Source organism: Austrofundulus limnaeus, unplaced genomic scaffold (assembly GCF_001266775.1).
Source record: "Austrofundulus limnaeus strain Quisiro unplaced genomic scaffold, Austrofundulus_limnaeus-1.0 Scaffold132, whole genome shotgun sequence".
In the NCBI taxonomy this organism is placed as follows: domain Eukaryota; kingdom Metazoa; phylum Chordata; class Actinopteri; order Cyprinodontiformes; family Rivulidae; genus Austrofundulus; species Austrofundulus limnaeus.
This window is the reverse complement of record NW_013952534.1, coordinates 410,910-428,105: the sequence shown is the minus strand read 5'-3', so window position 1 is coordinate 428,105 and position 17,196 is coordinate 410,910. Positions and strand designations below refer to the sequence as shown.

The 17,196-nt window shown below is 39.5% G+C and overlaps 1 protein-coding gene across 8 annotated transcripts in view; it reads left to right on the top strand.

Moving 5' to 3' along the window:
- The window catches only part of osbpl8 (oxysterol binding protein-like 8), a 110,743-nt gene that overhangs the window by 90,467 nt on the left and 3,080 nt on the right, over nt 1-17,196 (top strand). For 6 of the 8 annotated variants that reach the window (XM_014015607.1, XM_014015606.1, XM_014015612.1 and 3 more), the window contains 16 exons: nt 1,030-1,110; nt 1,468-1,569; nt 1,668-1,871; nt 3,114-3,198; nt 4,150-4,315; nt 5,869-6,094; nt 6,410-6,594; nt 8,985-9,066; nt 9,150-9,248; nt 9,357-9,453; nt 9,539-9,637; nt 10,794-10,891; nt 11,431-11,520; nt 11,602-11,738; nt 13,011-13,196; nt 16,162-16,315. In XM_014015607.1, coding sequence (XP_013871061.1) covers nt 1,030-1,110; nt 1,468-1,569; nt 1,668-1,871; nt 3,114-3,198; nt 4,150-4,315; nt 5,869-6,094; nt 6,410-6,594; nt 8,985-9,066; nt 9,150-9,248; nt 9,357-9,453; nt 9,539-9,637; nt 10,794-10,891; nt 11,431-11,520; nt 11,602-11,738; nt 13,011-13,196; nt 16,162-16,315 — 2,091 coding nt within the window. The remainder of the gene's footprint in view (nt 1-1,029; nt 1,111-1,467; nt 1,570-1,667; nt 1,872-3,113; nt 3,199-4,149; nt 4,316-5,868; nt 6,095-6,409; nt 6,595-8,984; nt 9,067-9,149; nt 9,249-9,356; nt 9,454-9,538; nt 9,638-10,793; nt 10,892-11,430; nt 11,521-11,601; nt 11,739-13,010; nt 13,197-16,161; nt 16,316-17,196) is intronic. The other 2 variants (XM_014015608.1, XM_014015613.1) reach the window with 1 other exon arrangement.

The following is a 17,196-nucleotide window of genomic DNA, read 5'->3' as shown; positions in this document are numbered from 1 at the left end:
TCGATACAGTATCAGGAAATGAAATATCGTGATATTTCAGTGTATTGATATTTTTTTACACCCCTAGTAAATACTTTTAGTGAAAGTCTGATGTAAATAAGAAGAATTGAGAAACAGGGTTYATGAATGCTGATTGCAGTGAACCAAACAACCCGTGGCCTGGTTGGGCAAAAACACAAGAGATAYTGATGTGGTGGAAGGAGAAGAGGTGGTACATACTATTTATCACAAGAGTATCGACATGTAGTGACAATAGTATAGTTATCAGAACTGCCGGTAGTACCTAGTAGTTGTCAGTAAATTAATCAGCTTATATATTTTGYGTTACTTTACTATAAATAAATGTAAAAATACAAACTGTATTAATGCGTGTATGATGCAGTTTGAGTATAATGAGACACTTTTTTTTTTGCTTAAAAAGCATTTAAAAATCTACATATGTAAATTGCTACTTCTAATCTCATGCAGATGTCAGAATTTTTTAGCCTTTACACTYCGGTGGAGAAACAGATTATTTTGGGACACTGTTGGAGGAGGAGAAGCGTGTCCTCCTGCATTTTGCTGAAAATGATACAAAATCAAGTTTTTCTTCAAACATATATTTCMGTTTTATATGAGAAAATGTCAAAATTTACTCCGGTATAATAGATAATACCCCCAACATTATGGATGATTTTTGGAGTTACATTTTGTGCTTTTATACACACATAAATATGGTAAATAAATATAATCAAAACTTCCTTCTGCACCCAAATTAGAGGCTTAGTTTCTCTTTTTGGCCACATAAACAGTTGACTTCTACAGATGAAGAGAGAACAGTGGTTTCATGCTTTGCTTGAATAAACAAAACAAAGCCATTTAATAAAATAAAAGCAATCACTTTGCAGCTCACATTTAGAGCACGTTGTCCACAATATCCTCATGCTGAACTTAAAAGTTGTTTAGTAGCTTGACTTGAAGCTGGCAGATGTAAACAAGTTCCAATTTCTTTCTTTTTTTTTTCTTTTGTTTCCTCCTGTATGTTGTCAGTCTGAAACCAAGCTGTACAATGGCTCAGACAAGGATGTGTCGGCATCTGGAGGGAAGCTCACCAAGAAGGAGTCTCTCAAGGTAAGAGAGCTTTAAAGCTGCTTAAAGGGAATCCGGACGCTAATTCTCAGGGCGAGCACAACAAGTCATCAAAATACTCTTTTCCACGTTGCTTAATTATAGAAGCTTGTCAGACAATCTTATCTTACAGTATGTTTTAATTTACAGATAATAGTTTTCCTTTCATGAGTATCAGCACGGTGCAAAATAAACAGCACACATAGCATTTTAAATTAAATGCAAATGGAGTCTCTGTTACAGCGAGGTGTTGTTTWGACAGAAACACTGAGCAGCAAACGGAGAGAAACCAAGTGTGGAAAAGGAGCAGAGTTGTGTAGATTGTGTTTCACATCACTCACCCTCCTGTGCTCCCTGCAGGTGCAGAAGAAGAACTACAGAGAAGAGAAGAAGCGGGCCACCAAGGAGCTGCTCAGCACCATCACAGATCCTTCGGTCATCGTCATGGCYGACTGGCTGAAGGTGGGAGCACCCTCTTCCACGTCCACCGCGACTCTTCACTTGTTCTGCTCGGCTGTGCAAATCTGAGCTTTTTGTTTCTGTGACACCTGTATCTCCAGATCCGTGGCACGCTAAAAAGCTGGACCAAGTTGTGGTGCGTCCTGAAACCTGGTGTCCTGCTGATCTATAAGACTCACAAAAACGGGCAGTGGGTGGGAACGGTGCTGCTCAACGCCTGCGAGCTGATCGAGAGGCCGTCCAAGAAGGATGGCTTCTGTTTCAAACTCTTTCACCCACTGGAGCAGTCCATCTGGGCCGTCAAGGTCAGGAAATACCTATGCTCATCCAAAACACATCGAAAGAGTAAAGTAGTACAATGGACAGGATAGGCGGGCTCACTTCAGTATTGTTCAAGTCGATGACTGCAGAGGCAGGATGAGAAAACGGCCAACTTAGCATTTCCTTATAGCCTGCTGGCCCTGAAAGCTAAATCAATTTGAAGCAAAGTTTTTTAAAAAGTCAGTAAGATATTCTCAACTTGCGTGATCTGGCATTGTTTGGAGTATGTTTTGTAAATTATATTCGGCTACTATCATGCCAAATTTCAGCTGAACATCGGTACAATGCAACAAAAATATGGCCAATTTGTGGAAGCTAAGACTGATTAGCTGTGGTGACCAGATGCTAATAATGAAAACATGCAACTGATGTCCACTCTTTGTGATGTATTCTGCATTGGGAGCGCAGTGGAAAAAATTGTAATTTATCCTCCATGACCCAATATTTCAGTTATATACAAGAACATACTTTAATTTACTGTGGTAGTACATTAGAAAAAAGCCGGTCAACATTTACTCCTAAGTCCCCAAATTTACAGGTAATTTTTGGGCATTATACACATCAATACAGTATTTATGAAAAGAGAATGTAAGTAAACCACTGGGCAGTTTCATATGTATACAGATACATGTTAAACACAGCCTCTTTTATCTTTGACAGATTGAAACAGAAAAAATACAAACTAATTATCGGGAAGAGTCATAAAATAGTACCTCCTTTGTTTCATGCATTGAAAATATAATTCATCAGTTATTGTCCTGATGTGGATAACACCTCATAATTAGGAGCATATATTAGTTTAATTTGAAACGGATAATTAAAAATGATTCATCGAGAAGCCATTTTCATATTTGGCAGCTCCCAGGCTGCATTTGTTCTTGTGCTTGCGGCTCTTAAGCTGTCCTCTCTAGCTGTGATTTGGTATTCATCACTCACTCTGCGAGTGTTGTCGTGGTTGTTTTTGTCATGAAAGAGCTGTCCTGCTTCCCTCGGCTCTTCACTTTCACCAAAATAAGCTCCTCATTCATTCTGTAAATATCCCTCATACATGCAAATATGCATCTTCATTCAATTCTAGCAATGACGTTATATTAGTAGCTAAAAGAAGTAACATGGGGCTTCTAAGAGCATCTTCAAACACTAATTGAACTGATACAGTCATCACTCTTCAACCCTGTTATAGTGTGTGACACGGTTCTCATCCCTCTGTCTTTTCTTGTTGTTAGGGTCCTAAAGGAGAAGCAGTGGGCTCCATTACGCAGCCGTTACCCAGCAGCCACCTCATCTTCCGCGCTGCCTCTGAGTCTGATGGTAAGAGACAAGCTGCCATTTACATCTAGATCTTTGACTCATCRGTGGCAGATCACTCTGAGTGATGGAGAAATCCATTAATGGATTTTCACAATAAAATCTTGTTTCACTGCAACAGTTTAACCCCCAAGTAAATTGTTGTCCAAACTGAAACTGCTTATCTGTTTCCTGTTAAAATGACATCATCTCATTCACATCCAAGCCTCTGCTTYAAAGGTATTCACTGAAGACCAGTCAAAAAGAAATTTGTAAAGTAAGAAACAAAATCCTCACACTATTTTTCTCATAAAGACAGTTCATGTGTCCTTAAATTTATAAAATTGGAATTGAAATGTGTGACCGGATGCTAACTAGCAAACAGCTGAAGTCAGTAAAAATAAGTCAACAATGGCGACGTCCATGGAAGAGCCATTTTTAATGCATGTGTACATATTTACACTTTTTGAACTCAAGCTATATGWTGAGGAAAAAAGTTGAAATTGTTTATTTTTTTACATTTTAAATTAAAATAAACTAATAAGTTTATCATGRATAGTGTGTAAGTTGAAAACGATTGAGACTTTAAATTGACTGGTTTAGAACAGGTTGTGGAGAAGCAGCAGGTGTTTGAAGGCTGAGCTCTGTCTTCATGGTGCTACACTGCTCAGCTTGATCCCCAAAATTTATTTTTTAACAACTGTTGTCATATCAGAACTATAAGAAGATAGTAGGGCCAGGTTGTTGATTTTGTAAAAACTTGTTACAAAAGAAAAATAGAACCCTCCTTGGATGATCCAATGGTCTGTCTGACCTCTGATTGTCAGAGTTCTCATTTGAACACAACTGTACCGTTTGATATAATTCTGAGTAACGTAATATGTTTGGTTTCACAAATTGCACTGAGTACTTGAAAGTAGCTGCATTGATATTACAACTTAACWATTTATTCATCAGCTGAAATTTGTCTCCTAGGCCGATGCTGGATGGACGCCTTAGAGCTGGCCCTGAAGTGCTCCAGYCTGCTGAAGAGGACCATGATCCGCGAGGGGAAGGAGGACATGAGCACAGTCTCCACTAGTGGAGAACACTCCATTAACTTCTACAGCCTCCTCAGAGCTCACAACATTCACGGCTTTCAGTGAGTGGATATATTAAACAGGCGCTGTAGTTGCATCACACAGAGAGRCAGTCATCAACACTCTCACTCACACTTAGAGACATGTTAGAGTTGTCAGTGAATCTAACAGGCATGTTTTTAGACTGCAGAACTAAAGTTCCCAAAGAAAACTCTTGTGTGTGCATGGAGAACATATAAACTCCACCAGGGAAAGGCTAGGCTAACTACTGCTTTGYCTTGCAATCGTCCTAAACTGTTAGTTTTCTCTAAAAAGTGCTGAATGGTTCACGTCACTGAARCTTTAAATCCTGACCAGCCGTGAGATGATGAATCTGTATTTAATGAATCTAACAGTAGATGCTGTTGTTTTTACCCCCACCCCCCCCACCCCCGAGTTAACTTAACTTGCAGAAAGTATACATCTACAGCTTCTAGAATCATCCATGTTCAAGATGCCATAATCACTTATTTTTAAGTGTCTGTGACGTGCATTTTCCAATATTTTCCAATACACAAAAATTGGAAGAAAACGTTACTAAAAAAAGACATTTGGCATAATACACATTTTACACACACAGGCCTGTCACAATACCAAATTTTCAGTTTCAATTTCAAAAACTTTATTCATTTCTTAAAAAACTAAATTAATTCTATGTACAGTAAAAAGAAAGTACAAATAAAATTAAATGAAAGGCGGCAGAGAGAAGAAAAAAAATCTTATATCTGCCCCTTTTTCCTTAAGTATAAATTCAAACAATAATAATCTTCAGTTAACAAAACAAAACAAAAACATCAAATTTTACTGTACTCAAAACAAATTATTGCGATCGATGATAATATTGAAAATAATAATTATGAAATTTACATTAAAAAAAGTTACGAACTGACCTGCAGCGGAGTTTGTGTAAACAACACACAACATCTGCTAAAGCTGCAAAACTTCCCACCTCCTTTATCCAAGCCGGCCTGTTTTTCTTTAATGTCGTAAAAAAAACTTGTGGTCATTCTTGTGCTGCTTATGACATTTATGAAGTTTACAAATTTTACATATTAAAAGAAAAAAATACTCTCAGTATTCTCGCAAGGTTCAGTACGGTGTGCTGAAGCGTCGCCAGCTGAAAGAGGGCATCTCCTTTAGCTAAATRCTTGTTTACAGGGCTCTCATGCTACAGAGGTTAGAGACCACGCACCTGGCAAATACCTGACGCCAGAGTTCACTCCTCCCTGTGCTGAGGAGTAGAAAAGAGGGAGACACGAAGAGAACAAACAAGCAGGAAAATTATCAGCCTCATTTTAATTTATCCTTCGATTAATAGATTTATTGCTTATCGTGGCMGGCCTAGTCATAAACAACACGTCACTGTGTGACACTTTTAGTGTGTGAATACACTTATTTTCAAGRTTTAATCAAAAAGCCCATAACTCTGTAATTTCTCAACAAAACATGCTCTGTATCAGTCTGGACTCCTTTAATGAATACTGGTCTGATGACTTCAGATAAAACCATGCTAGCAGTTGGTCTTACTGGGTTCATTTGCTCGCTAACAGCAAATTTTGGATRATTTCTTCTTCAGGTTTAATGACAGCGACCATCTGAAAGATGTGGACCTGTACTCGGACAAATCAGACAGGGAAGGAGAACCGGACCATGAGGAGTCGGACCCGGAGAACCTGGAAAAGAGTGAAGAGAGCGACAGTGACACGTCGGAGCGCCAGGATGACTCGTACATTGACCTGGACCCTAATGAACATCTGTGTGAGACCCCATACATGGAACAGTCTCATGAGGAGTTAGGAGAGGTACGGAGCAAARAGTTCAGTCAACTTTTACTCTGTTMCTACTTAGATTTKTATTTATATCAAATATTTATTTATAAGTTTTGAGAAAAAGTGGGTTTTTTCTGCTGAGGTTTTCATGTTATAACATGACATATTGTGCTGTTTCCTTTGCGTGGTTGTCTCAAAGAACATGTGAGAACAAGGTGACAAATGTTAAACTAACACCAAGCTCCATACTGATGGAGTCCGGCGTCTCACTAATTAAACACCTGATTAAACACCCAGATGTTCTGTAAAGGTCTGTGCATCTCTAATGTTTCATATGTGTGTTTTCAGGCTGGTGAGGCTGCACAGACCGAAACCGTATCAGAGGAGAATAAATCTCTCATCTGGACCCTGTTGAAGCAAGTTCGACCCGGCATGGATCTGTCCAAGGTTGTACTGCCCACATTCATCCTGGAGCCAAGATCCTTCCTGGACAAGTTGTCTGACTACTACTATCATGCCGACTTCCTGTCAGAGTAAGGCTTGCTACATGGTTTTATATAGATTAAAGCAGTGGTTCCCAAAGGAAGTGACCCCTCTTTGGGTTTATCAAATAAAAAATAGTTTCTACAAGTTTATTTTCTCTATAATGTTTACCAAAGATGACAACAATAATATTTAATGTGGAGAAAAAGTAGTTTAATATGAGTTTATTCTATTTGTGTTACCATTATTTTTTACGTTTATTTTACCAGTGTTGGTGTAGTTGATGATGTTTGGGGTTGCATGTCTATGACATTTTTACTTTGGGGAATAGAAGCGAAAATAATAGTTTTAACACAACTCCAATCTCAAAACTGTTATTGCCAAGAATTTGAACACTATTTCAAAAACTTTATACTGTTGTCAGTTTCACAAGAAACCRTCATTTACGTAGAATTAAACGGTTATGAAACGCAGTAATTCAAACAGGTGCCTATTGTGATTGTGTATTGGCAAAAATTTGTGTGATCTGGTATATAACATGACAGAGGTGTCATGACATGTTGCAGTATATTCTCATTTGTTTTCTCCAACAATTCTTATTTTAAAAAACTCAGTATGTTTTAGATTTATTTTATGTTTCATTTTTCTTATTTCAACCATGTTTTCAAAGGTTGGGTCAAATGTGCCATTAAACAGTTTGATAAAATATTTGTAGCAGTTTTAAGATTTATAATATTAATTTATTAAAAATATGTGGATGGATGGATGGATGGATGGTCACCCAACACTAAGAATAGCCTGTATCTGGGTCCGGGGGGATCGCGAGTACGCCCTTCATGTCAATACCCTCTGTGTTTCATATGATTGTTGCCTTTGGTCACTTTAGTACCATCCCTGAGGGTGTTAGACAAATGCCTACCTGCCTTCCATAACATGACAACTGACCTCAGACTGCAGTTAGGAGAAAGAGTGTTCTGAACAAGATGCTTAAAGTTGACACGGGACAGTTGGCAACACTAACTCAGCTTTAAAGGCAGCGGGTGTTGGTTTAATCCACAAAAATTTTAGTGCTCACGTTTACTCGCAGTGCTAATGTTTGAGCTAGCGTTATACTCTCTGGCTCTTTAAGAGAGGAGAAGTCAAATGGCTGCCTAACTGCTGCCAACTAGTGGCCAAAGGCTAAACAGCACAATAAAGAACCATTGGCATGATGGTTTACGTTTYAAGACTTAATAAAAAATGATACAGGGCGCCATTTTCTTACACCCCTAAAACCTAAGCTACATTCACACCAAACACGTTTTGAGCATCTAAAACGTGCCCAAAGCCTCAAGTTGGACGCGATACATTCAAACCAGGACCGAGACTAGACACATGTCTGAAGACGGTTTTATGGGAGGAGCGTCTTGGTTTTCATCTGGTCTGTCTTTAATGGCAGATAAAATAAAGATGAAATAAAACCTTTGTTTTATTTACTAAAGAGCAAGCGAACGTTGYGCACACCAGATAATTAATTCACCAGATAATTTAGAGGCAGTCTTTTTGGTGAGTTTCACCACTCCGGGAGCTACGAGCTAACGGACTATTTTTGTCCCGAGCCCAGTTTAACAATGCGGTCAGTTTAACGAGCTGCTGACCCACATCAGTGCTGATATCTCCAGCCAGAACACCAACTACAGACGGTTGATTTCAGCTAAAGAGCTCCTGTCCGTCTGTTTCAGGTTAGTGGGCAACATTCAGGAAACTGTCACGTGGAAAAAAGAGTCTCTCTGATTGGTTGACGCTGCGCGTTGAGCAGCGAAAGTTCAGATTTTTCAACTCGAGTGTCGGCTGCTTTGGACGCACCGCATGCACGTCAAACGCTCAAACCGCACCTATCACTTCGTTGCGCGCCACGCTAGACGAGCCACAAGACCCTTAGACACGCGTCACCATAGACTTTGTATGTAAACCGGCCGCTCCTGCTGCTCAAAGTGTGTTTGGTGTGAATCAAGCATTAGTGATGTAACAATACATCGCTTCACATTAATATATCGATTAATTACATCAAGATAAACTGAAAACATTGATCCATATCATCATCGTATGCTGCCATGGATCCATGGCAGTTAGATTGAGTTAGATGGGCAAATGAKACTGCTTCATTATCACAGACTTAATTGAATCAAAACTAATCAAAATTTATAACCATTCCCCACTTCSTTATCTAAAGTAGATTTTTTTGTTTATTGATTTTTTTTATGCTGGAGTGTCTGAATTGGGTAAAAATCTGCTAAATGTCACATTACATAAAAGTTGATCAGATTTGTCACTTATCACTCTCTAAGCAAATCAGTCATATCAGTCAGTTCTTGTTAGTACAGCAGTTTGAACAAGTTTTTTGTTTAACAATCAAACTGTTGAAGATAAACCTCACTCTAAGTTAAGAATTCTGTTYCAGAGCTGCAGTTGAAGAGAATGCCTACGACCGGATGAAGAAGGTGGTGAAATGGTACATCTCTGGATTTTACAAAAAGCCAAAGGTCTGTTCAGCTCCCTCTGTTTTGGTCTGTATGTTCTGAAAAATAAGTTCTACCAAATGATGTTGGTGGTGGTTCATCCTCAGGGGCTGAAGAAGCCTTACAACCCCATCATTGGGGAGACGTATCGCTGCATGTGGCTCCATCAGAAGACAAACAGCAAAACCTTTTACATCGCCGAACAGGTCAGGCTCACGTGTTGCATGTGTACGAACATAAACCATGTCACAGTTTGATCRGTAAACTAAAAACAGCAGGTATTTCTCATTCGTCTGATTGAAACTCTTCTCCAGGTGTCCCACCACCCGCCGGTGTCAGCCTTCTACGTCAGCAACAGAAAGGACGGGTTCTGCCTCAGTGGCAGCATCCTCGCCAAGTCCAAGTTCTACGGTACAAATACAGAGTTTATTTAGCTGTTTGTTTGTTTGTTTCATCACCATTAATTGATGGTTGGATTCATGTTGCTGCGTATTAGGAAACTCCCTGTCAGCCATATTAGACGGTGAGGCTCGTCTCACTTTTCTCAATCGAGGGGAGGACTACGTGATGAACATGCCCTACGCTCACTGTAAAGGTTAGAGTGCATCTTTTATTTGTGATACTTTATATTGTTTATGCTGGTATTTCAAACTAAATGTAGAAAAGTTACTGAAAGTTCGGTTGTAGCTGTATGTAAGCGCCCGGCGAGCAGTTGGGGAGTAGGTTTCGGAAAGAATCGAACCTGTGATTTTCCAGCCTCGAGTTGGCCCCACAGCTGCACCACAGCTGCACACATTGCATTCAGTTTGCAGAAGACCAGCTCTAATTCCCTCGTCTCTAACACTAATGAATACATTTGTTGTCATTGACTGATTGATCCTTCAGTCAAACCAATGAATCAGTGTATATACCAGTGGACCAGTGTTTGTTCCTCCCAGAGGGGAACACAGCTGCACTTCAGGTTGCTCTTCTGCAGAATTACAGATGTTTGTAGCTTTTGTATTTAAATGTAGCTATTGTAGGGCTGGGCGATGAAACAATAATAATATAAATCATGATATATAATCAGTATCAGTAGAAAATTTGTCTGATAGAATATTGATAATTTTACTGAACTCAGATCCAGGGGGATGTAGGCAGAGGAAAGGCTTTAACCATGYTACCTTTTACTGCCCAGCCAAACTCACTCACTCTTTGGTAAGCTAGCATCAATCACCAAGTTTGACAATTTAAAAAAGTGATAGTCCAGCGTTTTGGGAAGACCATCCTCCAAATTCTGAAAATGAAATAAAATGAAATTGTGTTYCAGCAGAAGCGAGGGTGTTGCATTTAGACTGCAAAATCCTCTGAACATGAACAGAAACAAYCTGAGTACACTGTCGTATTCAGTCTGCTCTGACAGCTGTTACTGCAGCAGATTACATTTACAGACTTCAATTATCTTAAATCAATGGTTCCCAACCCTCAAACTGTCCTTTCACCAAGAAAGCTGTGCAAGTAAAATAATTTGGTTATTATGATGTATTCCAAATTGTTTTTCCTTAAAAAAATCAGACCACACTTGTTAACCCTTTGCTCAGGTTTAAGCAGGTAAATGTTTACCCAGACCTCTGGTAATTGTATGAATGTAGTTTTATTTGAGATGTTGTTACATTTCGTCTTTTAGAAGCATTCTGCAATAGTTTCCTGTTTTCTGATGAAGTTTTCAAACGGTCAGCTCTGATCGAAATAACTTTTTTTTTTTTTGTAAGGCATACTTTACGGGACCATGACGCTGGAACTTGGAGGTCAGATCACTGTTGCATGTGAGAAAACAGGCTACAGCGCTCAGCTTGAGTTCAAACTAAAGGTACGCTTGTGCTTTTTTATTTATTTTTACTGTAGATTCATGGTAGTTAGTGAAGAGAAGGTAGTTAGTACTTTAAGGTGAGGCTTGTCTGTAATGTAAACCCTGTGCTAGAGTTTTTCTCTCATGACTTTTATGAATGTCTCACTTCCCTGTCACCCCTCCATTCCACTCCTTTAAATATCCCACTTCCCAACTCTGACCCACCCACTCATCCACCTCATTATCACCACTAATCAGCGTCAGGTATGATCAGAATAAAACCAACAGCTCAGGTCGACCATTTCAAACAATAATATAGAAAATATCCGATTTTGAAATAATCTATGCGGACTAGAATAAATAAACATTTAGTTTAACTTAATGCACTTAAAATAAGTTTACACAGAAACTATATGAGACGTGTATATTTCTCCCTCTTTTAAACTTTTCCTTACCTTACCTTGTTTTTTTTTTGGCCCCGTCTTGTTGTATACACTGCTCCTCTGGAAATCCTCCATTCCTTCCCGTTTTCCTTCTTCCTGMTTCTTTCCGTCCTTCAGCCATTTCTGGGCAGCAGCGACTGCGTCAATCAGATCTCTGGGAAGATCAAGCTGGGAAAGGAGGTGCTGGCGACACTGGAGGGTCACTGGGTAAAACACATTCTTCTTTAAAGTCTGACAAATTGAAAACGTTCCCTCGTTCAGTGTTGTTTTTAACCTCCTCTCTAACAGGATAGTGAGATCTTCATCAACGATAAGAAAACCGGGACCGTGGAGACTTTCTGGAACCCAACACCTGAGCTGAGGCAGAACAGGCTGATACGCTACACCGTCCCACCAGAGGAGCAGGGGGAGTTTGAGTCAGAGAGGTACACCGAATCTTAGCAGCCAAATCCTCAGTCCTTCCCATAAACTGAAAGGTGTTTGTTTCTCGTTATTGTCTTATTCTGAGGATTTAAAGTGAATGGTAGAAGGGGACACTTTTTTTTTGTTGACACTACCAGAGGGCCACATAGTGCTGCACAAGACGTGCAACTCGAAGTATAAACCAACCTTGAGACATGAAGCTACATTAACCAGGCAGTGACCGAGCCATTATACTGATTGTTCTGGTTCTAAGAGCTACTACTACTGAAACTGAGTTGATAAAATTAGAACAAGCAGAACAGCAGCTAAAATGAGCATAAAATAAGCTAAAAGCAGCAAAACAAGTTAAATACCAAGGCAGCAGAACACGAGCTAAGATTAGCAAAACAGATTCTAAAGCTAAAATGAGCTCAAATTAGATGGTAAAATTAGCAAAACCGTAGCTAAAAGAAGAAAAAAAAATTTCTTAACCTTAAACTGGTAAAACGGTGTCAAAAATTTGCTAAACTATAGCAAAACTATAGCTAACAGATGAAAGAAGCAGAATGGTAGCTGAATTTAAATGTAGCAAAATGCTAAATTTAGCAGCACAGTAGATAACAATAATAAAACAACAGCTAAAAGTAGCAGAATAAAAATTTCATGCTAATAGTGGCAGGAAGGTATCCTAAAGTAACATAGAAAAACAAAATCATAGCAAGTATGCTAAAGCAGATTTCAAAAAGATGTTCTTCTGTTGAAGGAATTAAAGAGATCTGAGTGTACTTAAAAGTTTTTATTAAGTATTAAATCTATGAAAACCAAGTCATGGCTCAATATTCCTGATAGATTTAAACATTTTGATACATGAATGTTTAAATAGCACGTACGTATAAACAGGAAAAGAGCGGTAATGCTGACTCAGCGTTTAGAAAAGAAATTGAAGTTTTTGACGGTGATGATGTCACTCAGATAAATTTGTCCTTTTATAGAAACAAAACATTAAAACCATRTGGAACATTCAGTGAATATTACATTATATATTTTGCCCTTTTTGTATTGGAGGCAAAGTTTTTTGTTATTTTGACCTCACCCACAGTCATCAAAAACTTTTTAAGAAATCATAAATTTAGTTTAGACTTAAAAGGTCTATAAATGTTAATGCATCAGCCACATCAATAATAACAGATTTTTACCCTTTGGTTGATAAAATGTCTTCACTGTTGTTAATTTTTCATATGTTTTGTCACTTTTAAATGTTTACTTTTTATGACTGTATGTCCTCTCTCACCCAGACTGTGGCAGCACGTGACCCGAGCCATCATCAACAAGGACCAGACTGAAGCCACCAATGAGAAGTTCATCCTGGAGGAAGCTCAGAGGAAAGCAGCCCGCGAGCGTAAAGCTAAATGTGAGGACTGGGTTCCCGCCTTGTTTGAGCAGGACCCCATCACTGGAGAGTGGCATTACAAATATGCTGAGTAAGTGGTTTCTCTTTCTCCCAAAGCTGGTGAGGTTTGAGAGCCAAGTCTTAATTAGTTGATCAGAGAAGTGACTTCACACRTGCTGATTTTTATAAAGTAAAGTAGTAGCCAGTATTTAACATGCAATGCCAAATGGCTAACAAMATTCACAAGAGAGTTTTCATGATGCTTGTGGATTCTTGTGGTTCTGCTGGTTATGATCCACGTCTCATGACCACAGGTGAGGGTTGGAACGTWGACAGACCAGTAAATCAAGGGCTTTGCCCTTCAGTTCAGCTTTTTCTTCACCTTGACCGACCGAAGTGATGCCCTCATTACTGAGAGTGAGACCCCAATCTGTTGCTCCACCCTGGGGTGGCTGTGGCAGAGTGGTTAGGGGAGTCATCCTGGTAGGTTGCTGGTTCGAACCCCTGTTCCAGCTGTCTCAGTTGTGTCCTTGGGCGAGACACTTCACCCCCAATGTCTCTGATGTGTGTTTTATCAGTGTATAAATGTGATTGGCACTGATTAGTCTCCATAGATGATTGTACATGTTAGCTTTGTAGCGACCTAATAGAGTGCTGTGTGAATGGGTAAATGAGGACACAGATTGTAGTGTGAAGCACTTTGAGTGTCCTGGTTGGGTAGAAAGGGGCGATATAAGTACAGTCCATTTACCATTTATCACTTGTGAACAAGACACTCAGATATTTTCCCTTTTCCAGTTGAGAAGCATGTTCTCAGTTTGACAGCTGAAGGTCTTGGCCCAAAGACACCAAAAAGAACCACATCATCTGCATAAAGCAGAAACAAGTCTGCGTAATGAAACGGCAAGTTCCTTGAAATGCTTCACCACAATAATGCAGGGAGTCTGCAAAATATTGGTGGGACTTGCACAAGTGTGTCTTGAGTCCTCAATCAGTGAGACCACATCTAAAAATCGACATGTTTTCTTGCAGCTGTGCACCAGTTTTTAGTTGCCTACAGCTAAAAACCAAGGAGATACTGACTTAATCAACTGTATACATTGGTGATAACAGAAAAACATTACCCTCATCATGAACCCACACCAGTATACCTACTAAAAGGACCCTTCTGCATCAAGACTCTTCTTTGGTCATCCGGTTGACAAAACCCACTAGAACCCTTAAGGGTATTTGTTTAATCTGGTACATGWGCACTTCATTATGAGCTGCTGTCAGATGTCCTCCTTTGGCTGAAAAAAGATAAAAATTCACTCAAATTTAGGTTGTATTCACACCTGATGCATGTGGTCCATTTTAAATGGACCCCATTGGTCTGAACCTTTTATGCAGGTGTGAATACACTCATGGGAACCCTATTGCAGACTAAACAAGCAGACCGAGACCCACTTTAGAGGTGGTAACAATTAGCCCTTCAGTGTTGCTAATGCTAACACTACTCTACAAACAATGAGCTGTTGTGGGTCAAGGAACGCAGAGCATCTCGTGTCTTTTCGGTTGCAGCACGCATTTGCCAACATCGTCCTGAAATTAGAAGTGTATCATCACAAAACTGCCGTAAACGAGATGCTCTTGGTATTCTAAATGGTGTTGCAGTTTTAATAACAGCACCATCTTTATTTCCTGCTCTGTGCTCTGTCCTCCCCCAATCATTTCTGTCCTGTGGGAGCAATGACTGTCATCTGCGTGGCTTTGTTTTTAAATTATAGTCCCTTTTAGGGCTGGGCGGTATGACCTCAAATTCATATCACAATATAAATTGAATCCCTTCACGGTAACGGTATATATCGCAGTAGAAAATTATCACAAAAAGCAAAGATAATGTAATTTTTAGAGCATTATTTTTTGCAGAAAACTATAATCATAAACAAACCCAGTATTTTTGCTGTAGTACAAATAAATATAACATGAGTACAAAAAGATGTTTTTTATATATTGCAAAACTAAAACATTTCTCAAATTTTCAACAATATCAAAATAAAGTGGATGTTATAACCAGTAAAGTAAAGTAAAATTAGTACTTTAGACATAAAAAAAAATCTAAGTTGTCATAAGTTGTCTAAAATGTGTGACAGGACCTTAAGCTGCATATAGTCCTAGTCATAAAACATTTTCAGATAACTAGAATATAAGTGTGGTGAAGCCAAATAAATGTATCATCTGCCTGCCATACAATGAGCTTCTGCCTGCTGAACTGACCCGCATCTTCATCATCAGAGCAGAAGCGACTCATTAACAAGATGGATTTATTATTTATTATTTTTTTGAACGACGTCCAGTTCTTTTTATCATCTCTGTGGGTAACAATACGTAAAAAACAATTTTTTTTCTCCGACAACTTAGGTGTGAAAAATCTACRGTTGTTAATGTTTCGCTCTGTGTGACGTGCAGTGGGAGGGAGGGAGGAAATGATCCCGCGACACAACCTAGCTTTTCTACAGTGGGAGGGGGAAAGTTTATTCTCTCTCCTGACACTCTCTCTTTTTTTTTTTACCAACTCCTTCCGCTCAGTTGACCACAGGACGGTAGAGGATAAATTTCTACCGTAGGCCAACTTCATATCGTTTCTACCGTCTATCACACACATCGGGCAGCCCTAGTCCCCTTGCAACAAAGCACAACCKCACCAAACGACCAAACCATTTTCATCAGTTTTTTTTTCTTTTGTTATGCTGAAACTAAATGTAGGTGAAGCCTTAGGCACTTTGAGTTCAACTAATAAAAACCTAACCAGTCACAAACAAGGAAACTTGATGGTAAATTAATGTATATCTCAAGGAAACMATGTATTTTAAAAACCATTTTCTTATGCTTTTATATCTTTCAAAAGGTTTAAAACAATCATGTCTTCCTCAGTGGAGTTGATAGTAGTGCACTGGGCGCCATCTACAGGTAGCTCCTTGTAACTGCAGAGGAAAGAGATTGWAAAAAGATTGTTGAACATGATTATAAGTGATTGTAATAAGAGAGGAAATCGTTCTTTCTCTGTCTCTCCTCAGCACAAGGCCTTGGGATCCCCTCAACGACCTGATCCAGTTTGAGAGYGATGGCTGCATCCAGACCAAGGTTCGACACCGCACCCCTATGGTACGTTCTGGCAGTCTTATTAGTCTGAGTAACCAGGGGCAACGGAGGGACAATTGCAAGTGCCAGGTAGGTTGTCCCGATCGCACCGTGCGTCTCGCCGCCTCAGCCGTCTCCCACCCGATGCTCCGCCTCCATTATCTTGTCTTTGAGTCATCATGTCCGCGCTGCCGCCATCGCTGCATGTCATCAGTCTTTTATTTCCTCTGTGCCTCCTCCTCTGCTTCACTTCTCTTGTTGTGACACTCTGTGTTCACTCTGTCAGGGAGGAGACAGCAGGTCAAACTGCATGTTGATCTGAGGGAAATGGGCTGCTTCAGACAGCTTTGAGTTTCATTGGAGTCTCAGATGAGCTCATAAATCTATAAAGATGCTCATTTCCTGCACTCTGTCCAGAAGAGAGAAGAGCTTCAACGTGTCAGTGTMCATCCTGCCTTCCTCATTCATCTTCACCTCTTTGTTTTTATGTTTTGTTGCCTCAGAAACKCTGAACTGTGCATGTGTGAGGTGGCAGTGACCACGTGCCAAGTGCTGCAGCGTTACTCCTGATTGGCTGCTCACATGACCTCACACCATCATGCTACCTGACATTTATAAACATGCAACTTGTCCCGATACCAGTTTTTTCAAGACTGAGTACAAGTACGAGTACTTCAGTTTAGGTACTCACCGATACCGATACCAAGTAGCGGGGTTAGGGTGGATTATCTGTTCAACTTGTTGAATATTAAACAGAATGAAAATGAAACGCAATTATCATGTAAAAATTGATGGGTAAATATTATGTTTGACAATAAAAAGGTAGTGCAAACTCTGCCAAGTAGATAAGTTGGTAAATATATCACACCATAACTTTTGAAACCATTTATTTTATTTCAAACAGGCTCTTTTTTAATAAGGCCACAATGTATTAACAAAACAAATACTGCAAAACAAATGCTGTTGCATAC